Source organism: Arvicanthis niloticus, chromosome 29, assembly GCF_011762505.2.
Source record: "Arvicanthis niloticus isolate mArvNil1 chromosome 29, mArvNil1.pat.X, whole genome shotgun sequence".
Lineage (NCBI taxonomy): Eukaryota > Metazoa > Chordata > Mammalia > Rodentia > Muridae > Arvicanthis > Arvicanthis niloticus.
In genome coordinates this window covers 17,370,901-17,397,363 of record NC_133437.1, presented here as the reverse complement: position 1 = coordinate 17,397,363, position 26,463 = coordinate 17,370,901, and the positions used below count along the sequence as shown (strand labels likewise).

The 26,463-nt window shown below is 41.6% G+C and overlaps 2 protein-coding genes across 6 annotated transcripts in view; both read left to right on the top strand.

Moving 5' to 3' along the window:
* Positions 1–13,138, top strand: part of Tent2 (terminal nucleotidyltransferase 2) — a 53,895-nt gene extending 40,757 nt beyond the window's left edge. For all 5 annotated transcript variants that reach the window (XM_076927151.1, XM_076927147.1, XM_076927148.1 and 2 more), the window contains 3 exons: positions 7,877–7,968; positions 10,461–10,540; positions 11,745–13,138. In XM_076927151.1, the coding sequence (XP_076783266.1) occupies positions 7,877–7,968; positions 10,461–10,540; positions 11,745–11,819 (247 nt within the window). In that variant the 3' untranslated portion in view covers positions 11,820–13,138. The remainder of the gene's footprint in view (positions 1–7,876; positions 7,969–10,460; positions 10,541–11,744) is intronic.
* Positions 13,139–14,761: 1,623 nt separating this feature from the next.
* Cmya5 (cardiomyopathy associated 5) overlaps positions 14,762–26,463 on the top strand; it is a 96,384-nt gene continuing 84,682 nt past the window's right edge. The window contains exon 1 of the mRNA XM_076926950.1: positions 14,762–15,215. Coding sequence (XP_076783065.1) covers positions 15,067–15,215 — 149 coding nt within the window. The 5' untranslated portion in view covers positions 14,762–15,066. The remainder of the gene's footprint in view (positions 15,216–26,463) is intronic.

The window sequence follows — 26,463 nt, the reverse complement described above, 5'->3', positions numbered from 1 at the left end:
CCTTGAATTCCCCCACCCTCAGCATCCAGCCTTCATGGAACCAAGGATCTCCTCTCCCACCTATGCCCGACAGGGCCATCCTCCCCTACAAATGCAGCTGGAGCCATGGGTCCCTCCCTATGTGCTCCCACGCTGGTGATTTAGACCCTGGGAGCTCTGGTTGGTTGGTATTGTTGGTGTCTTCATGGGGCCGCAAACCCTTTCAGCTCCTTCAGCTCCTTCTCTCCAATTCTTCCATTGGGAAACCCTTGATTAGTTCAATGGTTAGCTGTGAGCATCTGCCTCTGTATATGTCAGACTCTGGCAGACCTCTAAGGGGACAGCTATATCAGGCTCTTGTCAGCATGCACTTCCTGACATCCACATCAGCATCTACCTTTGATGACTGCACATGGGATGGATACCCAGGTGGAATGGTCTCCAGACGGCTTATCCTTCAGTTTCTGTCCCACACTTTATCTCCATTTTTTGCTCCATTGAGTATTTTGTTACTCCTTCTAAGTAGGATCAAGGCATCCACACTTGGTCTTCCTTCTTCATGAGCTTCATGTGGTCTGTGAGTTGGATCTTGGGTATTGCGAGCTTCTGGACTAATATCCAGTTATCAGTGAGTGCATACCATGTGTGTTCTTTTGTGATTGGGTTACCTCACCCAGGATGATATTTTTTAGTTCCATCCATTTACCCAAGAATTTCTTGAATTCATTGTTTTTAATAGCTGAGTAATACTCCATTGTGTAAATGTACCACGTTTTCTGTATCCATTCCTCTGTTGAAGCACATCTGGGTTCTTTCCTGTTCCGCGCCCCTCCGTGTCCCCTTCGCCCGTGGAAGAGAGACACGAGAGGCAGTGTTCGGGTGGTTACCACAGTGAGGCTTTATTCTTGTATAAGCAGAAGCGGAAAGACGGAAAGACTGGAAGAGGCACAGCTTAAATACACCCTAGAGTGACGTGTTCACTTCTGATTGGCTGTTCACTCATTACCCATAATACGGGATGGGCAGTGACTTTTGGCGCGCTTTTTTGCCTTTGCACCTGCGCAGTCAGTTGTTTACTTGTGGGAGGATAGTATGCCCGAGCCATCTTGGAATGGCGGAATGTATCACCGCTAACCGCAGCTTCCTACACTTTCCAGCTCTGGCTATTAGAAATAAGGCTGCAATGAGCATAGTGGAGCATATGTCCTTGTTATATGTTGGAGCATCTTCTGGGTATATGCCTAGGAGTGGAATAGCTGGGTCCTCAGGTAATGCTATGTCCAATTTTCTGAGGAAACGCCAGACTGATGTCCAGAGTGGTTGTACCATCTTGAAATCCCACCAGCAATGGAGGAGTGTTTCTCTTTCTCCACATCCTCATCAGCATCTACTGTCACCTGAGATCTTAGTCATTCTGACTGGTGTGAGGTGGTATCTCAGGGTTGTTTTGATTTGCATTTCCCTGATGACTAAGGATGCTGAACGTTTCTTTAGGTGCTTCTCAGCCATTCGAGTTTCCTCAGTTGAGAATTCTTTGTTTAGCTCTGTACCCCATTTTTAAATAGGGTTATTTGGTTGTCTGGAGTCTAGTTTCTTGAGTTCTTTGTATATATTGGATATTAGCCCTCTTCGATGTGGGATTGGTAAAGATCTTTTCCCAATCTGTTGGTTGCCGTTTTGTCCTATTGACAGTGTCCTTTGCCTTACAGAAACTTTGCAATTTTATGAGGTTTCATTTGTCAATTCTTGATCTTCAAGAACTTTTCCCCTGTGCCCAAGTATTCAGGGTTCTTCCCCACCTTCTCTTCTATTACTTTCAGTGTATCTGGTTTTATGTGGAGGTCCTTGATCCACTTGGACTTGAGCTTTGTACAATTAGATAAGAATGGATCGATTTGCATTCTTCTACACATTGTCTTCCAGTTGAACCAGTACCATGTGTTGAAAATGCTGTCCTTGTTCCACTGGACAGCTTTAGCTCCTTTGTCAAAGATCAAGTGACCATAGGTGTGTGGGTTCATTTTTGGGTCTTCAGTTCTAATCTATTGATCTTCCTGCCCGTCTCTGTACCAATACCATGCAGTTTTTGTCACTATTCTGTAGTACAGCTTGAGGTCAGGGATGGTGATTCCACCAGAAGTTCTTTTATTGTTGAGATAGCTTTTGCTATCCTGGGTTTTTTGTTTTTGAATGAATTTGAGAATTTCTCTAACTCTGAAGAATTGAGTTGGGATTTTAATGGTGATTGCATTGAATCTGTAGATTGCTTTCAGCAAGATGGCTATTTTTACTATATTAATGCTGCCAATCCATGAGCATGGGAGATCTTTCCATCCTCTGAAGAAGATTTCAGTTTCTTTCTTCAGAAACTTGAAGTTCTTGTCATACAGATCTTTCACTTGCTTAGTTAAATTCACACCAAGGTATTTTATATTATTTGCGACTATTGTGAAGGGTGTCATTTCCCTAATTTTTTTCTCAGCCTGTTTATCCTTTGAGTAGAGGAAGGCTACTGATTTATTTGAGTTGATTTTATAACCAGTCACTTTGCTGAAGTCTTTTTTTTTTTTTTTAAATCAGGTTTAGGTGTTTTCTGATGCAAGTTTTGGAGTCACCTAAGTATACTATCATACCATCTGCAAATAGTGAAAGTTTGACTTCTTCCTTTCCTATTTGTATATCTTTGACTTCTTTTTGTTGTCTAATTGCTCGAGCTAGTACTATACTTAATAGGTAGGGAGAGAGTTTCCTAATTTTAGTGGGACTGGTTCAAGTTTCTCTCCATTTAGTTTGATGTTGGCTACTGGCTTGCTGTATATTGCTTTTACTATGTTTAGGTATGGGCCTTGAATTCCTGATCTTTCCAAGACTTTCACATGAAGGGATGTTGAATTTTGTCAAATGCTTTCTCAGCATCTAGTGAGATGATAATATGTTTTTTTTTTTTTCTTTGTGTTTGTCTATACAGTCATGGATTTCTGAATATTGAACTGCCCTTCATTCCTGGAATAAAGCCTACTTGATCATGATGGATGATTGTTTTGATGTGTTGTTGGATTCGGTTTGCGAAAATTTTATTGAGTATTTTTGCATCGATAATCATAAGGGAGATTGGTCTGAAGTTCTCTTTCTTTGTTGGGTCTTTGTGAGGCTTAGGTATGAGCATGATTGTGGCTTCATAGATGAATTGGGTAGTGTTCCTTCTGTTTCTGTTATATGGAATGGTTTGAAGAGAATTGGCATTAGGTCTTCCTTGAAGGTCTGATAGCATTCTGCACTAAAACCATCTAGTCCTGGGCTTTTTTTGGTGGGGAGACTTTTAATGACTGCTGCTATTTCTTTAGGGCTTATGGGACTGTCTAGATGGTTTATCTACCCCTGATTTAACTTTAGTACCTGGTATCTGTCTACAAAATTATCCATTTCATCCAGATTTTCCAATTTTGTTGAGTATAGGCCTTTGTAGTAGGATCTGATGATTTTTTGAATTTCCTCAGTTTCTGTTATGTCTCCCTTTTCAGTTCCAGTTTTATTAATTTGGATACTGTCTCTGTGCCCTCTGTTTAGTCTGGTTAAGAATTTATCTATTTTGTTGATTTTTCTCAAAGAACCAGCTCTTGGTTTTGTTGATTCTTTGTTTAGTTTTTCTTGTTTCTACTTGGTTGATTTTAGCCCTGAGTTTGATTATTTCCTGCTGTCTACTCCTCTTGGGTGTATTTGCTTCTTTTTGTTCTAGAGCTTTTAGGTGTGTTGTCAAGTTGCCTAGTGCATGCTCTCTCCAGTTTCTTTTTGTAGACACTTAGAGCTATGAGTTTTCCCCCTTAGCACTGCTTTCATTGCGTTCCATAAGTTTTGGTATGATGAGCCTTCATTTTTATTAAATTCTAAAAAGTCTTTAATTTCTTAATAGTGGGTATTGAAATCCCCCACTATTATTACGTGAGGTGCAATGTGTGCTTTGAGTTTTAGTAAAGTTTCTTTTATGAATGTGGGTGCCCTTGCATTTGGAGCATAGATGTTCAGAATTGAGAGTTCATCTTGGTGGATTTTTCCTTTGATGAATATGAAGTGTCCTTCCTTATCTTTTTTGATAACTTTTGGTTATCAAAAGTTGATTGTTTTGGTTGAAAGTCCTGCTTGTTTCTTGGGACCATTTGCTTGGAAAATTGTTTTCCAGCCCTTTACTCTGAGGTAGTGTCTGTCTTTGCCACTGATGGGCGTTTCCTGTATGCAGCAAAATTCTGGGTCCTGTTTATGTATCCAATCTGTTAGTCTACGTCTTTTTATTGGGGAATTGAGTCCATTGATGTTAAGAGATATTAAGAAGATGTAATTGTTTCTTCCTGTTATTTTAGTTATTAGAGTTGTAATTATGTTTGCGTAGCTATCTTCTTTTGGGTTTGTTGGAAGTTTACTTTCTTGCTTTTTCTATGTTGTAGTTTCTCTCCTTGTGTTGGAGTTTTCCATCTATTATCCTTTGTAGGGCTGGATTTGTGGGAAGATGTTGTGTGAATTTGGTTTTGTCATCGAATATCTTGGTTTCTCCATCTATGGTGATTGAGAGTTTTGCTGGGTATAGTAGTCTGGGCTGGCATTTGTGTTCTCTTAGGGACTGTATGATATCACTCCAGGATCTTCTGGCTTTTATAGTCTCTGGTGAGAAGTCTGGTGTAATTCTTATAGATCTGCCTTTATATGTTACTTGCCCTTTTTCACTTAGTGCTTTTAGTATTTTTTCTTTGTTTTGTGCATTTGATGTTTTATTATATGACGGGACGAATTTCTTTTCTGGTCTAGTCTATTTGGAGTTCTATAGGCTTCTTGTATGTTCACTGGCATCTCTTTCTTTAGGTTAGGGAAGTTTTCCTCTATAATTTTGTTGAAGATATTTACTGGCCCTTTAAGTTGGGAATCTTCACTCTCATCTATACCTATTATCCTTAGGTTTGGTCTTCTCATTGTGCCCTGAATTTCCTGGATGTTTTAGGTTAGGAGCATTTTGCATTTTCTTTGACAGTTGTGTCAATGTTTTCCATGGTATCTTCTGCACCTGAGATTCTCTCTTCTATCTCTTGCATCCTGTTGGTGATGCTTGCATCTATGACTCCCGATCTTTTTCCTAGGTTTTCTGTCTCTAGGGTAGTCTCCCTTTGAGATTTCTTTATTGTTTCTACTTCCATTTTTAGATCCTGGATGGTTTTGTTTAATTCTATCACTTGTTTGGTTGTGTTTTTGTACAATTCTTTAAGGTATTTTTGTGTTTCCTTTTTAAGGACTTCTACCTGTTTACTTGTGTTCTCCTGTATTTCTTTAAGGGATTTTTTTTTTATGTCCTTTCTAAAGTCCTCTATCATCTTCATGAGAAAAGTGATTTTAAATCTGAATCCAGCTTTTCCAGTGTGATGTGGTGTCTAGTACTTGGTATGGTGAGAGATCTGGGTTCTGATTATGCCAGGTAACTTGGGGTTTTGTTGCTTATATTCTTGCGATTTCATTTCGCCATCTGATTACCTCTAGTGCTCTTTGCACTCGCTGTCTCTGATTGGAGACTGTCTTTTCAGTTATCTTGCTTGTGTCAGAACTCCTTCCTCAGCATCCAGATGTCTCTGTGATCCTGTGATCCTGAGCTCCTGGGTGCAAGAGCTCCTGGGACTCAGGCTTCCTCTGGGATCCTGAAATTCTGCTGTTCCATGTGCAGTGGTTCCTGTGCTGCTCTGAGTGTATTGGTTCCACCACTGCTCTATCTGGTTCAGGATAAGGTGTCTTCACAGGAGCAGACCTGCTAGGTGTCTGCCCCAGCCAAAAGGACCAAGCAAGGGGTTCGAGGAGAGTGGTATTCCAGAGGAGTGAAGTTTGGGTTGGTGATGGGTCCAGAGTGCCCCAGGCTCCCAGTTGTAGTTTTGGTGCATAGGGTTGTGGGGGAGGGTTCTTCCCTGCTGCTCTAGGAAGGTTCAGGATAAGGTGTCTTCATGGAGCAGACCAGCCAGGTGTCTGCCCCAGCTAAAAGGACCAAGCAAGGGGTGGAAAGGGAGTGGTATTCCAGAGTGGCGGGGTTTGGGTGGGTTGTAGCTCTGGGGCTTAGAGTTGTGGGGGAGGGTTCTTATCTGCTGCTCTAGGAAGGTTCAGGATATGGTGTCTTCATGGGAGCAGTGCATTCTTTTAAAGAAAATCTTGGAAACATTTGTAGTAATGGAACAAAGTCTTTTTTTCTGTTTGGAACTGTAAGGAACAATCACTGTTAGAATGTCTTTGCTAGACAATTCACAAGATATATGTATTTTGTTTTATAGATGTGTACATTTAAAACCTTAAAGCTCCACACTAGTTGCCTTTCCCATTTGAACCTGGCCTGGATTCAAATCCAAAGTCTTGCTCATGCCAGGCAAAGATCACTGGCCCTTGATCTTTGGAGACAAGGTCTCTCAATAACCCAGGCTGGCTTTGAATTTGCAGTCTTCCTGCCTCTGCCTTCTAGTTCTAGGGTTACAGGTACAGGTCATCACCCCATGTTTTGCATACCTCTTAATCAAAGCCATAATAAAAAACCATGCTTAGAGGATACTTCCTAATGATCGAACTCCACAAACAGCAAATGATTTCTTACATATTTAAAAATGGAAATCTTTTTTCTAGTAACCTTCCATACATGACCCATGTATGTTCTTAGAGACCATGACCATAATTGTGTTCTTAGCGATTTCCTGATATATTGAGCAAGAGTTGGTTGAGTGTTGGTGGGTCCCAAGCCATGGTCTTTCCTCACCTTGTTGATAGACAAAGGCAAATATAGTTGACAAAAAGATTTCACCTCATTTGCAAATTTATTTATTTATTTATTTATTTATTTATTTATTGTAAACCAGCTGAGTGCTCATATATATTAGCGTGTTACTTGGAAAAATGAAAAATGCTTTTATTCTAGTAACTTAGAAATATAAATACATGTTTATAATCTTTTAAAACATGTAAAATTAGTAGATACTATTAGAATGGATATGGTTTATTTTCAAATATGTAGATGAAACTGTTTGACTTAGAATATTTTTCTATTGGATATGGGGTATAGCTCAGAGATTAAACTGCTTGCCTAGGGTTATGAAGTGTAGGTACTATTTCTAGCACTGTGCTTAGAGGTGGAGGATGGCGGATCAGTGTAGACAAAATTGTTTCACTCAAAATATTTTAGTGTTAGGGATGTGTGGTGCAGCCCAGTTAGTAACCTGCTTGTAGGGTTTATGAAGCCTGTTCATGAGGTTCTAGTTCCAGCACTGCATAAACTGGCACTTGTGAAGTTGAGGCAGGAGGACCAGAAGTTCAGGGTCCTCTTGGGTATAAAATTCAGGGTCAGCTTGGGCTACATGATATCCTGCCTTAGCTAACTAATGCTGCTGCTTATATAAAAACACAGGAAAACACTTTGGTTTTTTCCTTGCTTCTGCTAGCTACTTTCAAAATTTTATCCCAAATCCTGCAACTCGTACCTGAAGAAAATTAAGCAATGTTATTAGAAGAAGAAAATTTCATAAGATTACCTCATAACTAATGAAACTTTTTTATTGTGGTATTAGCAGTAAGCCAGTGTTTTTGTGTTTTACTTACTTAAACTTTAAAGAACATTAAAGAATTATTTGTACTATTTGTTACTAAAAGTATATGCAGTATCTAGTATACACTGAGGAACTAGTTGAATAGTGAAAGAAATATCTCGTATCCTGGAACTTAGACTTTCCTTCAAAGAGGTATACAGAGCACCCATAATAACATAAATGGAGAATGGGTGCTGAGGGGTGGAGCACGCAAGGGTTTAGTGTTGTGTCAGGCAGTCAGGTCAACTTCCAACTGATGTAATAAAAGAAATTCAGAAGGCAGCCAATTTTTTTTTGTGTTCTCCCTTCAGCTGGAACACTCAGATGATTTCAGTTCGTGAAGCCAAAGCCATCCCAAGGCCTGATGACATGGAATGGAGAAATAAATACATCTGTGTTGAAGGTAGGCTTCCCCTGACCTCTGTCTGCCATCTAGTTTTCAGTTATCACCATGGAACTACTAATTTCAACTTGTCTTTCTGCTAAAGCAATGCATTTATGTCTTGAGGTCATTTATATATCTACCTTTACATTTTTTTAATTTGGAAAAGTAAAGTTCCTTAGTTTTGAGAAATGCTAAATGTAAATTTTAACATTTTAGTTGATAAGATTTGAGCAATTCAGACCTTCATACTAAATTGACTGAAACTGTATAATTTATGATATATATTATGAAGTTGATTTAACTTTAAAGGTGATCTGAAAACAATTCTATTTTCTAAAATGAGTTTACATGTAGTTAAATATGTTCTTAATATATTTCTTTGACTCAGAATCCCTCTTAACCTGCTGGGCCCTGACTTGGATATCCAGCACTACTTGGAAAAGTGCTTTCATAAATAAAAGTTGAAGGTTCTTTTCAATCTTGAGGTGAAAAAGAATAAACATTTCAACATGTATAGTAAACATTAAGTTGAGAATATTTCTAATATTATTGTTCTTGTACAAGGTTTCTCTGTGTAACTCTGGCTGCCCTGGAACTTTGTTTGTAGAACAAGCTGGCCTTGAACTCAGATCTGCTTGTCTCTGTCTTCTGAGTGCTGGAATTAAAGGCGTGCACTACCATGCTAGGCCGATCAAGAATGTTTTAATCTTTGGTTTTTTTTTTTTTTTTTTTTTTTTTTTTTTTGCAACATTTTAAAAGGGTGCTTGACTATGGATTTAAATCTCTGGTGTTTGGTTTGCTAATGTTTCATAGTGTGTATTATTTTACTTATCTGCATTCTTGTGAACAGTAAACATTTTTATAAAGTGCTATCTATATATGATGTAGTCCAGTATTGTTTGGCATATAGCCTTTTTTTTTTCACTAGAATTCACAGTACTTTGAGAGAGTAGTGAAGTCTTTAAACATAGCCTTTCTGAGTAGTACAAAATGACTAAAGGGGACTTGTGGAATGATTCAGCAGCTAAGGAGATTTGCTGCTGAGACTGCCAACCTGAGGTCTGTCCGTAGGACCCCATGGCTGAAGGAAAGAAATAACTTCCTCAAGTTTTCATGTACGCACAGGCATGCACCTGTGAAAACACAAAGGAGTTTTCAGAATTGTGGGCCTGCTTAGATTGTATGAATAAAGTGAACTTTTCCATCATTTCTTTGCTTTCTTCAGGTTTTCCTCTTAGCTACTTTTCTTTCAAGCAACTCAGTTGGTTTTTGGCTTTCATTCCTCCCTTTCAGCTTTAAAACTTGCATAAGCCTTTTAGTTTTTGAAAAAAACTTTACTTGATCTGTATGTCCTATCCACCTGCCTCTGTATGGCCTCTACTGCTGTGGATAGTGGGTGAAGGCACACGGGCTAGGGGTGTAGACACAGAAGATAGCATGTACTGGGCACACTAAGAACTTTGTTTCTCCTTTCTTCTCTGCTTAGAAGTTTTTCTCTTTATTGCCAGATTCCTCATGGAAATTGTTTTCACCATATCTCTCTGTAAACATCCATTCACACCACAACATGCTGCATTGCCTTTCATTCCCTCCAGCATTGAACACTACTCCAGTAACTCTCAACTTGGGAGTTTGCAACCCCTTTGGGGATCCCCTAAGACCATCAGGAAACAGATGTTTACATCTTGATTCAACAGTAATGTAAATAAGTTTGCATTATAATGAAATAAATCTACATAAAAGTGATGAAAATAATTTTATGGTTGGAGGTCACCACAGCATGAGGAACTGAATTAAAGTCTAGGAAGCACTAGGAAGGTTGAGAACCACTGTTCTACTCAAAGGTCCCTCCCAAACAAGACCAGCTTTTAAATGAAAACTGAGTTTAAGCTTACTCTGTAACATCTGTCACTGTGCCCTCTCTTAGGGGGAGTACTTCAGTCTCTGTGTGACTTTAGATTCTCTTGCAGATGGTCCTTGGCCATTTAGTTGTACTTCTGGTCATTTTAGTTATTCTTCTGACTTGAATTTCATCCATCTTATCAGACAGCTCATAGCTAGATCAAATTTGTATATCTGTGTGTGCATACACACCTAGTACATCCATCCTAGTACATCCATCTTATCAGACAGCTCATAGCTAGATCAAATTTGTATATCTGTGTGTGCATACACACCTAGTACATCCATCCTAGTACATCCATCTTATCAGACAGCTCATAGCTAGATCAAATTTGTATATCTGTGTGTGCATACACACCTAGTACAAATACTAAACTAAGCCATATGAAACTCGCTGGTGTATAAATCAAAGCCTATGATATACTGGCAATTTCGTATAGTTGGACCTATTATAAATATGTTCTTAAACTGTTGGTCATTACTCATGGTAGAACACTTGCCTAACATATATGAGGCCCTAGGTTTGATCTGCAGTTCATTAAAAAAACAAAACAAAACAAAAAAACCCCATTGTGCTAATTTTCCCACATGTACATTTCATGATACAGAACCTTTTGATGGAACTAATACCGCCAGAGCTGTACATGAGAAGCAGAAGTTTGATATGATCAAGGATCAATTTGTAAAGGTAAACAGTGTATCATGTTTACTCTAAAGATGTTAGTGGACTAGTGTTTTAAAATGAAAAGAATAAAGAAAAGAGAATTTATGTCTTGAATTTAGATGAATTTTCCTCCAGAGAGAGCTAACTGTATTTTTGCTTTATGAGTTTCACTTTTGTGGAAACAACAGTTTTAATAGGGAGCTTATTAAATTCACAAATGACTCAGTAATGGACTAATGGATTCCATGGATATTTTTAAAAATCTCAGGGCATTTATTACAGAGAAAGGACTTGATGTGTGAATCATGCCCTTTTCCGCTACTTCCCCCATGGCATTTTATCTTACGTATGTTTTGAAACTTTAAAGATGTATGCATCTGTTCCTGTCCACAGTAATTCATCTGTAGTTTCACTAGATGAGGTACTTTTTTGCAGTGGATGGCAGTATGAAAATGCATTGACAGAAAGATATCTGTAAGAACTAGAAGTGGAGGCTTCATAAAGAGGGAAAGGTCAGAAAATGGGGTCGGTAGAGATCCTTGTGTTTTCATTATGTGGACACACGGACAGACTTTGATGTAATTAAAATGCAAGCAGTGTGTTGCAAGTTCTCTGCAAGTTGGGCCTTGCCTTACAACAAGCAAAGTAGAGTGTATTTTTCTTATTGCTCATTTGTTCTTGGTAGTGAGTGAGCTTCCTTTAGATTATTTAACTGTAAAACCAATATTTTTAGTTACTTGAACAACTAATGTGTTCATAAAGTTGTGACCTGGAGTTTTGGCATATGAATGAGAATTGCAGTCTTTTCTGAGGAACTCTTTCACTATTTTTCAGGGCAAATACAGAGTTTTACATTTACTCTTGCCTTTATAAAAATACTGTTTTCAATCATAAAAGCTACAAAATAAAGTCATTTTCTCCTCTTAAATTCAAATGGAGTACTTTGCTATTTTAGATGAAATAGTGTAATCTGTAAGTAATGTTGTCACATAGCTCTTTGTGTACCTGTGTGCCCATTTTTAAAAAGTAATAGAATATTAAAGTATATTAAGTAATTGTTTCTTTTCTGGGAAATAATTACCTTGGGAAATAAAAATAAGAAACATAATCTAAACTTCTACTTAGATAGGATCACCACTATTATTCTTTCAGTTCTTTGAATTCAGTCTTTTGTTCTGTGTTTAGTTTGTATTCTAAGATTGATTTTTTTTCCCCTTCCCTTTCCTAGTCATGGCAGAGATTGAAAAACAAGAGAGATCTGAACAGTGTTCTACCTTTGAGAGCTGCTACCCTGAAAAGATAACTGGTCTCTATTCTTAAATCTTCCAAGAAATAAAGAACAATAGATATATCATAATTCATTTTGTTTACCTCCATCATGGTTTATTTTTAATGTTGTTTTCATGTTTTATTTTTAAAAAGACATACTTATATAAAGATTGCATATTTTATTATGACATTTCCTAATAAACTCTTTGATTTAAAAATGTATTTTTGAAAATGTTTACATCAATGATTAGTAGTATTATAGCATGACTTTTCAGCATAAAATATATTTTGAGAAATTACCTGAACTAATAGGGTTTTGATATATTCTCAAGTACTTGTACCACATGTTTATACTGAAGAACTACGTGGAATTTTGCAAAGCATCTAAGTAATACGTATTTAGTGTAACTGGCAGTAGACAGTAGTCCACTCAGTTCTAGTCAAGTAAAGATTCAAGTCAGTTATTCAGTTACTTGAAGCAAATGAAATCTTTGATTCAGTGAAATCACTGTGGAGTCTTGAAATACTGGACAATTGCCTTAAGTCTTCACTTGACTCCCTGGGACAGACTGACTGAGGTGTGTCTATATAGTGTGTTGATTAGTGCTTCACACCTCGCTTTGACAGACTCTGGAGTTCGCTTTAGATTTTATGTTGAAACAATACACTTTGCACTGTTGTAATGGAAACACTAACAGCAGTTAGTGACTTGTTTATGGACTATTTCAAAGTCTCCCGACTTAGATATTTTGGAAAAAATGGAGTTTCATATGCTTTCTGATAGCACAGTGAACTGTGCACTGTTGCTTCATCTCCATTTTCATGTTTTTATTTTCCTCATGATAGGAAGCAGCAGAAAACTGAAACATCAAAGTTAAGATTATATCCTATTTGTAGAATCAGATTTCTGTGGATTATAATCTAAACTGGAATTTTTAGGCAGTAAGCCACTACAAAGTGTTTTAGATAAGACAATAAAGTTATAAATAAAGGTTTAATGTTTATACAAAAATCTTTTTTAGTATTTCTTTTCCACATGAAAGTAGTAGTTCAGATGCAAGCTATGCTGTTTAATAAGATTGTTTTTAGTTTATGTAAATACTTGTAAATTGGTCAGTACTTGTATTGTACATTTAAATATAAAAAGTAATCTTGAAGGTGGTTTTAACTTTTTCAAAGATTGCAAACTTCTTGTAGGCCTACAAGGGTACAGTTTGTACCACTAAATTATTTTTTGCAGACCAATTAAAAAACTAAAACTTCTGCTTTGTTTGACTTACAAAGGGTGCGTATTTTCTTTTTAAGTTTAAATTTTTGTATGCTGTCAAATGGAATAAAGTTTATATCTGGAAATTGTTGAGGTGTTATTTTTCTGTGAAAGTCGTTTTTGTAATGAGATTGAAGCTGCAATTACCTTAACTGATCTGAACCTAATTGTGCTTGATTAATACACAAGAGTCCCTGGGATGAAGTTCATCTGTGGCTTGCATGTGAACCACATTATCTCTCTGGCATAAATAATTAGGAATAGAGCCTTCTATATGGGTCAGTTTTTTAGAATATTGATCTGTAGTACTTTTGATGCAGTAAAAATTTTTTATATATGAATTTCTTTCTTGGAAATATTCCTAAGATTTATTCCATATTGTGCGGCGCTTTCTCAGAATGTACTGAGTAGGATGGTTGAGTGTGACCCCGGGTCATGTTTGTAAGTCACAGTCCCTTGGGGATGGGTGTTATACTCCGCAGCATTACGGCATTTAATAAAGCTTCAGACATTGCTGTAGCGTGGGCTCTGCATTGCCACCGCGTTCTGTTTTCAGTGGCCCTACTCTCCTAGTCAGCTGATTTGTTGCAACAAATAGACCAAAGGCTAATACATTTGCACCCTGGAACTAATGAATTGGCACTTAAGATCATATACTCATGGCAGGACAGCCGTATCAGGTAAGTGGGCTGTTAGTACGTGAGACAGTTTGTTTTGTTTTTTAAATTTTATTTTCAGTGCTGGGGATTGAGCACAGCCTGTGTCTGCTAGGCAAACACTCTACCTATTGAGCTATCTCCCCAGCTGGACACTTCAGTTCTTTTTAATTTCAATTTTGTGTTAATACTACATTTTTTTGTTTGTATGTGCTGTTAAAATATCGTTAGTATTAAACGTGTGGACTCTGTAAATAATTCTAAATTTTGAGTTAGTTTGAAATAGGGACTTGGCAAAATCGGTGGTAAAAGCGGCTGCCGATGTACACCTCTTTGCCCTCGGACCCAATGTACAGGGTACAGCTGGTGAAACTGGAGAATAACACCCTTATTTCCCATCTCGTTTAACTACTGTAAATCGAATCTGCGGTGATTAAAATAAAGGTTTGGAAATTGATCTAGCCGAAACGTCTTTCTCAGGAAAAAATACTTTTCTAACTGTTGTACTAAACAGGCCTCGGCCTTTTCAGAAACGTTCATTAGCTTTTAAGAACTAGGTGGTGTGATAAAGAGAAACAGAAACAACCTACGGGGTATCAACATACACAAAAGACTGCTTTGAGTTCCTGGTGAGGAGCAGTGAATTCAAACCTGGAGATATCAGAGAAAGGTGGTGATCTCGAACAAGTGAACAGGTGGGCCTTTCAGACAGAAAGAACTCATTTGATACAGTGTAAATACCCGATTTCTAAAAGTGGATTAGGCAGGATTTGATCTCTAGGGGGATCTTGGGCTTTAGTCTTAGAGCAATGGTTGAGAGGTTAAGCACTGGCTTTACTTGATCCAATGAGCTCTTAGTCCCTTTGGGTGCTGCTAGTTTGTTTCCATTGTCACTGTACTAGCAGTGGAACCTTAAGCTGTCTACAAACCGGCACCATAAGGTCATCTCAGGAAGAAGGGAAACAAGACCCTGGCCGAGTGCTTTCTGGTTTGTCCTGAAGCATGCCGCAGCTCAGCTGGAAGTGTAAGAACCGCTGTAGGTGGAAGGCTGGGCTGGTGGGTCCTTCGACGCCCAGAGGCAGCCCTCAACACTCTTCTCCTCCCTGGGTCCAAAGGCCGCCGAAGATCTGCCAAAACAGGCGGGGAAGTTGGCAGGCGACGGGAACCAGGGGAAGCTGAGCCCCGGCTGCAGAAGCTCCGTGGCGAAACTTTCTTGACGCCTTCTATTTAAAGGCTTGGGGCGCCCCCGCCCCGCGCGCCGGGAACCCAAGCAACCTCGCGGGCCCGGGCAAAGTGCAGTCAGACGGAGAACACCGGGCGAGGCGTGGGCAGCTCCGACTCCGGCCAGGACAGGCGGGATGGCGAGCGGCGACAGCGGACTCGCAACCCAGGGCTACCTTGGATGGGGTGCAGACGAGGAGGTGGCCCAGGAGCTGGAGACAGAGGAGGAGTCGGAGGGCGAAGGGGAGGAGACGGCGGCCGAGTCGGAGGAGGAGCCCGACGCCAGGTAGCCTGAGCGGGTACCGCCCCAGGCCTAGCAAAGCTGTCCACCCCACAGGTGTCCCGCTGGCCGCTCCTGAGCCTTTTCCCTTTCCAACCTCAGTTCATTTCCCCAGAGCTAAGCTCTGTCTGAGGCGCGCCGCCTTTAAAAACTCGAAGGTGGAAGGTTCTTGCTGTCAGCAGGAGTGACAGGTCCGCCTGCAGCAAAGTTCACAGTCGGTCCCCACCCCCTTCCCTCCCCCTCCCCCCTCCTCCCGCCTCCCAGCTCCTTATGACTTGCTCGTTTATTCTTGGAGACTTACTTGGGGTTCTGCCTAACCGCAAAATTGTGCTGGAATACTTGCCTCTGGCTCCCCGCCCTGGATCAATCTTGCCTGCCTGAGCTTGGGGAAGGGTCTGGAGTCAGAAGGCTCTGTCCATTACCTTCAATGGCAGCCTCCTAGAGTTCTAGCGCTGGGCTAGCTTGCTGTATGGAAACTATTTTGGTGCAAACATCCCATCCACTCCTTAGAGGAAAGCATCATGAAGGCCAGGTGTGGGTGGCCTGCCTCTGTGATTCCAATAATAGAAAGGCAGAAGCAGGAAGACTGTGATTTCGAGGCCACCTGGGCTCCTGGGAGATGTTTCAGCAACTTCTATCCTAAAAATCGTTCTGGTCCTAAATATCTATCAATAAGGCGAGTGAGATTAAAGTAATACTATATGCGTGCGCGTGCGTGTGTGCGCGCGCGCACGTTCCACTTTGCCCCTTTATATCCAGCTCTAAAATGACAGAGTGGTATAGAAGTTTTGTTTCATCCTAAGCATGTGTCAGTCAATGGTATCTCTTCCTGGGTACTCCTATCAGAAGGCTTTGGGGGTGGCAAATGAAGGTTTATCATTTCAGAATGCCCAACCAAGACCAGAACTGCTCAAGCTGGCGTAGCCCAAGACTGGCTTTGAAGGCCAGGGAGATGGCTCCACTGATAAGGTGCTTGCCTTGTGAGCACAAGGACCCGAGTTGAATCCCCAGTTCCTATGATCAATGCCTGAAGTACTAATGAAAAGCCCAGCAAGGTGGCTTGTGCTTGTTATCTCTGTTAGGGAGCTGGAAACAGAATCCCTGGGGCTCGCTGTCCTGTCAGCCTCACCTATTTAGTGAGTTCCAGGCTGTGGTGATGGCTTTTGCTTTTTTAAGGTAATCTGTACATGAGGAATAGGTCTCCACATGCATATACATGTAGTCCCATGTGCTGCCAATTACAGAAAACCATCAGCTGGAAATCTTGAAGCATTGGTTACATTCTTTATAAGCAACTACCAAGAAGGAAACAAGTTCTACCCTCAAGAACTTTGAGGGAAAAGAGAAATTATGAGTATCTGACTATATGCTAAGGAAGACTTTATGCTAAAGACTTTGAGTGGAGAAGAAAAACACTGTACTGTGGGAGGTCAGAGTGAGGGTGGAGCATCACGGTAGAGAATCATGGAGTACTGGCTATCAGAAGACGGGCAGGAGATGCATAAAGGAAGGGGAGAGGGCGCATGTGGGAAATGGGAGAGGGAGGAGGAGGACCCGCAACTCCCAGGCACGTGGAGAAGAGAGTCTCACAGTAACCTGCGGGATACCCATATTCTTGCCCAGCCAATATTTTCCAAAAGAACGAGAAGCCCATCTACATTACAGTCGGGTCATCTGACAGTTTCAAGCACCACTTCTGAGTTGCCCTCTGCCAAAAGCTAAGACCATCTAGTGAGGACTTAATATGTCTGGGCTAACCTCATCCTGTTCTGACTGTAGACAATAAAGTAGCCACTGCAAGGAAACAAGTCAGAATAAGCCGAGGGCAATAAGGTAGGAGGTGATGGAGACCTGGAAAACCATCCATGCTTGAGCTAAATATTGAGTAACTCAATAGGACTTGAGAGGACAGACGGCAGTCACAGTGAAGCAGCTGGACAGGCAGATAGCCAAGTTGAATGTCAGAAGAGAATCTATGAAGAGGCTGCATAAAGGAAGCATGGACCGTGATGGGGTGCTAGGAAGGCAGTGGTAGCTGTAATTGGATGTAGGGGTCCTATAGCTCTCACGCCTCAGTGTGGTCAGGAATCAAACCACTTCACTGTGTGTGAGATTATAAACATGGCCTGAAGTTCCATGTTTCTCTGATGATGGAAGTGAGAATTTGGAGTAGGTTCTCACAAACAGAAGGTGAGGATCACCGGTCAGTCTGGCATGTAAGGTTTACACTCAGAAGAGAGCCTTGTGCCAGGCACAGTACCAAGCATTTACCCATGTTACTTCATGTTAAACCCTCCCAGCAGGAGACCCTCCAGCAGGATGAGGTGACCATTGTCCTATTCTGGAGGAGAAACTGGAGCCTCATACCATTCACTGAGAATAAAGAAGCAGGAACTTGTAAGATGCAGTGTGAGCCAGCATGTGCATGCAGCAAGTTAGGAGGCTTTGACCATTCTTTGTTTTAAGGAGAGGTCCTTAACTTACTCTGGGGCAGCATTCTCAACTTGTTGGACAAACGACCCTTTCTCGGGGCACCTAAGACTATCAGAATATACAAATATTTATATTATGATTCACAACAGTGGCAAAATTACAGTTATGAATGAAATGAAAATTTTACGGTTGGGGTAACCTCAACATGAAAAACTGTATCAAAGAGTCACAGAGTTAGGAAGGTTGAGAACTGCTGCACTAGGGGAAACAATCCACTCAGCTTTACTTTGAGAGGTGTCTAGAGAAAGAAGGAAGACCCCATCTCTGAACCAGAGTAGGGTTTTCACCCTGCTTAAACACAGAACTTGTGTGGGTTTTCTGATAAGCCAGAAACTACAGTTACAATCTCTCCTCTCTTCTCTCTCCTCTCCCCTCCCCTCCCCTCCCCTCCCCTCCCCTCCCCTCCCCTCCCCTCCCCTCCCCTCTCTCTCTCTCTCTCTCTCTTTCTCTCTCTCTCTCTCTCTCTCTCTCCCTCCTCTGTATGTGTGTGTGTGTGTGTGTGTGTGTGTAGAAGCCAGACAGACTACCTTGCTTCTTCAGTCAGGATCTTTCACTGAACCTGGAGTCCACTTGTTTAGCTACGATGCCTGGCCAATGAGCCCAGAGATCCACTTGCCTCTGCTAGAGTTACAGATGGCATTGCTGTGACTAGCTTTTACGTGGAGGCTAGGGACCTAAAGTGGGACCATCTTAGTCACGCACCTGCCACTTTATCAACAGAGCAATCTCCCTAGCATTATAAATTAAGTTTTGAAATTGAGAAGCATATGCAAGTTTAAAAGTAAAAGCAGTTAACAGAAGTGGATGATAGGTACATTTATTTGATATGATCTTACTACACCACAATATGATTGTAGAATAATATGAAATGATGTTGTACTGGTTAAAACTTTGTTGACATGACACAAGGTAGGATTATTTAGAAAGAGAAAAACTCGGCCGGGCAATGGTAGCACACACCTTTAATCCCAGCACTTGGGAGGCAGAGGCAGGCAGATTTCTGAGTTCAAGGACAGCCTGGTCTACAGAGTGAGTTCTAGGACAGCCAGGGATACACAGAGAAACCCTGTCTCAAAAAACCAAAAAAAAGAAAGAAAGAGAAAAAAGTTCAGAAAACATCTCCCTCAGACTGGTCTGTAGCAGATTTTCTTGATTGATGGCTCCTGCGGAAGGCAAGGTGGCCCTGACTGTATATGGCTGAGTAAGCCAGGGAGAGAGCAAACCATTTAGCAGCACTCTCTGGTTCCTGCTTAGTTCCTGCCTCCAGGTTCCTGCTTCAGTCCTGCTCTGACCTCCTTCGAGAGTGTGATTAGTAAGCTTTTCTCCTTAGGCTGACTTTGGTCATGGTGTTTATCACAGCAATAGAGAGCAAAGTAGGGCAGATGTCAAACATAAAATTAAATACACTAGCAAAAGCGTAAGAGATTAAGGTCTAAAAAGGTTGATAGTGTTTATTTCTGAGCGCAGAATTAATGATCAAGGAGACCTTTGAACTCAGGTTGTTTTCGGTGAATGCATATGTCGAATTTCCTACCTTTATGATCAACAAAAATATCCCTTCTAATGATAAAAACACTGCTGAAGTTCAGAAAAACCATCCTCATCATTAAAGGGACCAGTTCCTTTCCTGGCCACGGTTTGCTGTCTCATGCTAGGCAAGCGCTCTGTGGGCTGTGCTGCTGGCCCCAGGGAAGTACTAGTTCCTAGTTATTAGGCTGTCAAAGGAGTAAATAACCGAGAAAGTGTGCGGGCAAGCCTGACTCTCAAGAGCTCCCAGCACATTTTAGTTTCTTTAGCTCTCTGGTAGGTCATTTCCAGAAGCAAAACCCCCACTTCTGCCTGCCGTTCATCAGTGAAGGGAAAGAGATGGTGCCAGCTTTCAGCAGAGAAGTGGTTCTGTTCCAGTTGAGCTTGTCTGTTTGTATGCAGTGGATATTTCTGGACAGCCAGGGATGTGACATGTGCCGCAGACGAAGTAATCAAGAATTTACTATTGTCCTCAAGGAACTTACACTCTGGGTAAAGTGACCGAAAACCACAATTATGCTATTAACTGTCAGGAGGACTGAAGAGAAGGTTCTGTAGGAAGCACTTCAAGGTATGGAACAAAGCCTAGGCCCCATCCCAGCAGGAAGGGCTTGAGAAGCCACACCCCTGGAAGGTGATCTGGGATCATCATGAGGTGTCCCAGAAGGCTTGCTACTTCATATGAAAAGAAAACTGTGTTGCTAAAATTTTACCCAAGATCATCTGCCGAAGCAGCTCCATAAAACCTCCAGGTTTCAGAGCCAGGAGAGGCCATAGGAACATCTGTTCCCAGCCAATCATTAATAGACTCAGAAGCCTTGTGTCAGGAGACAGGTTTTAAAAGTGGAGCCACTTTCCATTGGTAGAACTTAGATTAGAGTCCAGGTGTCTGGACTCCAGATGAATGTTCACTAGTTTGTTCCATCTGCAGATACTTGTTGGACACCCAGTGTGCCAGGTACTTCCTAGGCCCAAAAGATGACAGACAGTGCAGTGCGTAGAGAGCAGAGTGCCACCTCCTGAAACTGGCTTCAGATGAGTAAAACTGTCTAGAGATGAACAAATGGATACTATGTAATGTCCCAGATAGATGTAAGCTCTGTGGAGATAACTATAGCAGGATAAAGGTTGTGCTGTTTGGATGCTGAAGAATGCTCTGCCCAGCCATATTTGAGCAGAGGCCGAAGAAATGTGTCTCTGGCAAGTGGAAGAGTAGGTATAAAGGTACTGGGGTGGGAAGGTATGCTTGGCTTAGGAGCACAAGGAGCTCAGGCTGCTGGGGTGGAGTGAGCAAGGGGAAGGTTGACAAGGGTCCACGCAAGGAACCTGGGCTGCAGATCTGGGGCTGGGGAGTGGGCTCAGCGGGCTTCACTTGCCGTGAAAGTGAGGAAGTGAGCTGGGATCTCCAGAATGCCCGTCTGTACATACATGGCCTGTCTGTATCACCAGCATGCCTGTCTGTACATACATGGCCTGTCTGTATCACCAGCATGCCTGTCTGTACATACATGGCCTGTCTGTATCACAGTACTCAGGGGATGAGACAGGGAATCCCCAGGGCAAGCTGGCTAGACTAGTCAAACCTTTGAGCTCTGGGATCAAGTGGAATATTCTGCTTTAATATAGAAGGAGCAGTTAAGGAGGACACCCAATACTGACTTCTAGTTTCTCCTTGCACACTCTCTCTACTAACCATGCCCCCTCCAGTACATATGTCTGGGTTGTCGACCAGGTAGGGCCTCACAGGCTGTGATCAGGGCTTAGATTTTATTCCTAGTAAAACCAAAAAGGTTGTGTTCTGTCTCTCATGCCATTCAGGAGTCAAAACAAAACATTTTTTAGAAGTAGTGATTGAAGCAGTTCCTTAAAGGCTAATATCTGTCGATTCAAGCACTGCTGCAAATATTTCAAGCCCACAGTGCCCTGATGCAGAGAGATGTGTGCAGAGAAACTCGGTTTTCTTTCATTCTTTGTTGGTTTCTGTCCAAGGCCTTTCCCACTAATCAGGAACCTTGGGCTGTTTCTGTTTTGTGGCAGCCTCCATGAAGTCTAGATTGATTTTCTCTGTGGAAACATGGAGGGTTTTACAGCAGTTCCTAAAACTTCCAAATCACCTTTACTGCAGCACTGTCAGGATCTGTGTGAACCATGCCAATCTGTGCTGATAGCATTAAATGTCCTAATGGCATTTCAACATAACTCATCAGTACAGGGAAGCAGCCTTCCAGGAGTTGAAGGGAGCTGCTATCAGTTCAGTGCACACTGGGTCACATGTCAACTATGTGGTGCCTTTCACTGGTCTGCTTACCAAGGTGTTCTGACAAGTGTGTTATTTGAGGTCAGTGGAAAGAGCTGGGGGTAGGAGTGGGGCCTGGCTGCCTGGGATGCCAGAGGCCGAGGGAGGAGAGAGGAGAAAACAGAGGTCCTTGGAACCAGAACGCTAGGAGCTGCTGAAGTGCTGGCTGAATGGCTGTCACATGCCCTTGGTGACACCTTGAACTGTGAGGAATAGTGCAAGAATTGTAATTCATTTTCCCCCTTGAAAACAGCAAACCTACGAAAGCGTAGGACATACTGAGAGAGCAGCAACAACAAAATTACGTTCCCTGGCTGTTCTGATCAAGGGCTTAGGAAAGTATGGCACTATTCAGACAGTAGAACCAGACCATCCTTCCACATCAAGCAAACTTAGAGTCAGATGCAAGAGACTGGCTGTAATTTGTACATAAAACGAATCTTTTGTCAGTCCAGTGTTAGCATGTTTTTTTTGTTTCTTTGTTTCTTCTTTCTTCCTTTCTTTCTTCTTTCCTTCCTTTTCTTTCTTCCTTTGTCTCCCTCCCTCTCCCCTTCTTTCTTTCCTTCCTTCTGTTTCTTTTTCTTTCTTTTTCTTTTCTCCCCCTCTTCCTCCTCTCCCTCCTCCCCTCCTCTCCCTCTTCCTCCTCACCCCTCCTCCCTTCCCCCTTCCCCTTCCCCCTCCTCCTCTCCTTCCTTCCTTCCTTCCTTCCTTCCTTCCTTCCTTCCATCCTTCCTTCCTTCTTTCTGAAATGGGGTTTCTCTGTGTAACCCTGGATGTCCTGGATCTCTCTGTAAATCAGGCTGGCATCAAACTCAAGAGATCAGCTTGCCTCCGCCTCCTGAATGCTAGGATTAAAGGCATGCACTACCACTGCCTAGCACTAATTTAACATTTTAAGTGGCCATTAAATTTATACAAAGAAACAGATGACAGTAATTTTAATAATGTGTTTTATTTAATTCAATAATCAATGTATTGTTTGTAAAATATAATCATTAGATAGTTCACATTGTCTTGCACTGTGTCTTGAATCTCTGGGTATACTTTATTTTAGAGAACATATCAGGTGCCCGTCCCTCACTACAGACGTTCAAGGGCTCTGTAGCCACCTGTGATGAGGACAACCACCTAGAACAATGCAGACCCAATGCCATGTAGATATTAGCTATCTTCATGGAATCTATGGAACAAGTGCTTCCTTGATAATAAGCCCAGAGGCTATGCCAGATCCTGTGCCAGATATTAGGAACATTAAAATGATGGCATTGAGGGGTTACTTTCAACACGGTGTCAGATTCACTACACAAAGAGTATTTATTAATCAAAAAGCAAGTAAAAAAGACTCTTTCTCCAAGTCCAACTTAGAATGGTTTCCTAGAGCGACAGTGGCTGGGAGAAAAGTCAACGAGGCATGATGTGGACTCAACACTCCTCCCGCTTCCATTCCCGGCACTTCCTGTACTGCTAACTGCTGCTGGAAACGTTCTCATGTCATCCTCAATCACTCAGGATGCAGAGTCGAGCACTTTTGCTGGTTTGCTCCGTGAATGCATAAGTGAGTGGGTGAGCGAGTGACTGTAGACATGCTGAACTTCTTCAGGAGGCAAATGACACTGGGATATTGCACTTGGATCAGGTATTGCCGGTTGGTTGTTGGCCAGAGATCACCAGTGCTCGATGACTTTAGAAATGCAATGACTTAAAGGGGACAGTGACAAGTACTAAAGGATTGTTCAGTTATGGCGTCTGCAGGGAACATCTCTGCCTTCTGTGGCTTGTCCCAAAGGTGCCTCTAGACTGAGGAGGGATAGGTACAGCCTTTGTTTTTCGCTCAGGGAAGAATTCTCTCTGGAATGTCTTCAGTTCAAAATCCTACACCCTGATCTGGTAGAGTCCAGCTATGTGGGAAGATGAATCTCCCCTGCTCTGTCTACCAACCTCAGTCTCAAAGCCCACTCCCTGTGGATCTCCCATGCTTCGTTTGTATGTGCTTTTCTTCAGGAAAGTTCACATGCTGAAAGTCACTCGTCATTCTGTGCCGTTCCATCTGTATTTCTAATATTTATTTGTAAGTAAAACTTCTAATGTATCTACTCTAGACTATGGAGTGGGCAGCTAGGTGTCTGTCACTGAGGTCACTGTACGGTGAGGTGGGTCCTAAGGAGCTGAGGTAGGGGTCTGATTGAACCCCTAGTGGTTTTTCCTTCAGTCTCTGGGTCTGCTGGCAACCCTTCTCTTTCTATCCACAGCAAAATCAGTCACTGGTTTGTCATGTACTTGGCAGACAGCAGCCTGGCTGCTGATTGCCACTTGTTGTAGAGGGACACTTTGATGTCATGTCCCTGACCCTCTTATGCTTGGGACCAGTGACAGAGGCCCAGGGAAGGGAAGGGCAATCAATACTTGCTCAGGGAGCAGATAACTCATTCTGAACACTGTCACTCATTGTATCGAGAGTTTTTTGTTTTTAATAAGACAATACTTCAATGATACAGCATTGCTTTTACTTTATTTTGTGAGAGAGAAAATGGAAGGTAAAAAACATTGGGTAATTTACATGATTTCAGATAGCTTGCAGGACATAAGCGAGAATGCTAGCATGTCCTATCACAGAGTCAGTGCTTGAATTCTCCGTTTGTCTTCAGATCATATAGGATATATATAGTATATAACATGCTATGCATATAAAGACATGTACTCCATATAATTCATATTAAACTGATTCCTGTTCTCCATTTCCCAACTTTCTTTTTTAGTGAGCATAATTTTACTATTTTCAGATTTATTTTTTTTTTAATTTTTAAAAATTACATGTATTTGTCTGTTTGTGGTTATGCATACATGTAGGTGGGTGCCTGCAGAGGCCAGAAGAGGTTATCTGACTCCCCGGAGTTACAGGTGTTTGTAAGCCATCCAACATGGTTGCTAGGAACCATCTAATTCGTGTCCTGCTGCAAAACAACATGTATGTGTTCTCAACTGCTGAACCCTCTCTCTAGCCCAATAAATGATTATTTTAATTTACTTTTTTGTTTTTAAAGCAAAAGCATAAAACGCCTGGAAGTTGTTGCTAACCCTGACCACCACCTTTGCTATATTAAGCTTCTTAGTGTGTAATGAAGAGAGTCATCTTGTGTTTAAAAATAGATGTTAGGCAATCCAACACACTTGGGTTCACAAGGTCAAAGCTAGCAACACCAACACTTCTCGATGTGCCTTACAGTTTCCTGATACACATCGTAGGCATACCGTAATAGCCACAAAATTCTCATGCTTCTTTCAATGGTTTAAGTGTAAAGGTGGTAAATTTTTTAAGTTTTTCAATCTAGCTTTCTTTTTCTTTGAGTTTTTAAACATATTTTTATTAATTAATTCCTTTGAGGATTTTATATATCTCTATAATGTATACTTATCATATTCACCCCATCCCTCCCCTAACTCCTCTCAGATTCGCTCCCCACATACTTTTATTTGTTTGACATAGAGTCTCACACTTTAGCTCAGACTGACCTAGAATGCATGTATGTTGAGGCCCACATTCTGCCTCAACACTTCGCCTCAACACTTTTGGGGCTAAGTGCTCTGGTCAAGAGAGAGTGTGGCTCTTGGGGCAAGAGACGCGAAGAATGGAGACAAGACAGGGTGTGATTCAGTCTCTTCTATTTTCTCAAGTCTCTCTTATTGAAGGGAATTCTGAGGTATTTATATACACAAGCAGGAGAACACAGGTGAAAACATTTTACCACGTGCACCATACAGCTGAGGTCACTAAACAGCAAAACAAGCTATTGTGGGATAAACAATATATTTATCAGAGTGTGCTTCAGCTGTTATAGGCTTTTGACAACCAAGTCTTTCATCAGGGTATATGGTTCCAGATGGCTGCAAAGTGATCTAGCCGCTTCTACTAAAGTCGCTCCCAACACCTGTAGCCCAAGCTAGCCTCAAACTCACAGCAATTCTGCTCTCCCAGCCCCAAGAGGTGGGATAACAGTTACATGTCACCTAGGGCATGGTCCTGGGAGAGAGGGCCCTGGGAAGGGAGAGATGGGACCGGCGTGAGTGCCCTATTTGTGGCCATGCAAGTGTACCCCCATCTTTCTGGCTGACAGGAGTGCACGTGGGGCACCTTTTCAGGATCTGCAGAAAACAGTTTCCTCCTAACCTTTGTTCTCAGGAGTCCCAGACTCCTTAAAAACATCTAATATTAACAGAGAGGGAAAAAGTAACATGTTCATGGATAGTAATGAGATAGTAATCGAGACATAATGAAATCGCCTGGCAACCAGATGTATGGTTTAACTTGTTGGCGGATAGAATTTGGGATCCCTTTTTATTATATAGCTGACACCTTTGGAAAGAAATCCTAGTGGGGTCTCTGGACACTGACCTATGACTGTGCGGAGGGATGAGGTCATAGTAGAGGACCAAGGCATAGAGAACTGAGGAAAGAGGTCTTATTTGAATAAGTTACCGGGATCAGTGGGACTACTTAGTAGAAACTAGGGAGAACTGAAGCTGCTTCTTAGATCTTCTATCCCTTTTGTTCCAGTTCACATTCTGAATTCCACTGTGTGTTAGTTGATAAGCCTGGCTCAGCTGCCAACTTTGTCAATCTATTTGCACTGTTAAGGCTGTTCACTTTCCTTAGCTTAGTCTAGCTTTGCCATTAAACTGCTTAGAATCACAACTCAGACACCTGGGCTTTGGGCACAGGACAGCCCCTAACGACTTCATATTGCCGTGCCTAAGTTATTGTCCTCAGATGAGGGTGCTCCGTTTCTGTCATCTGGGACTATGAGTTGTAACAAAGCCAACTTATAGAACCTAGGATGATCTGAGGAAGATTTGGTGAAGCAGAACTCCTGGGAAGGGTAGAAAACAGGTTTTAAACAACTGGGACAGCTCCTTAAGCCACACATCAGGGCAGGTCTCAGG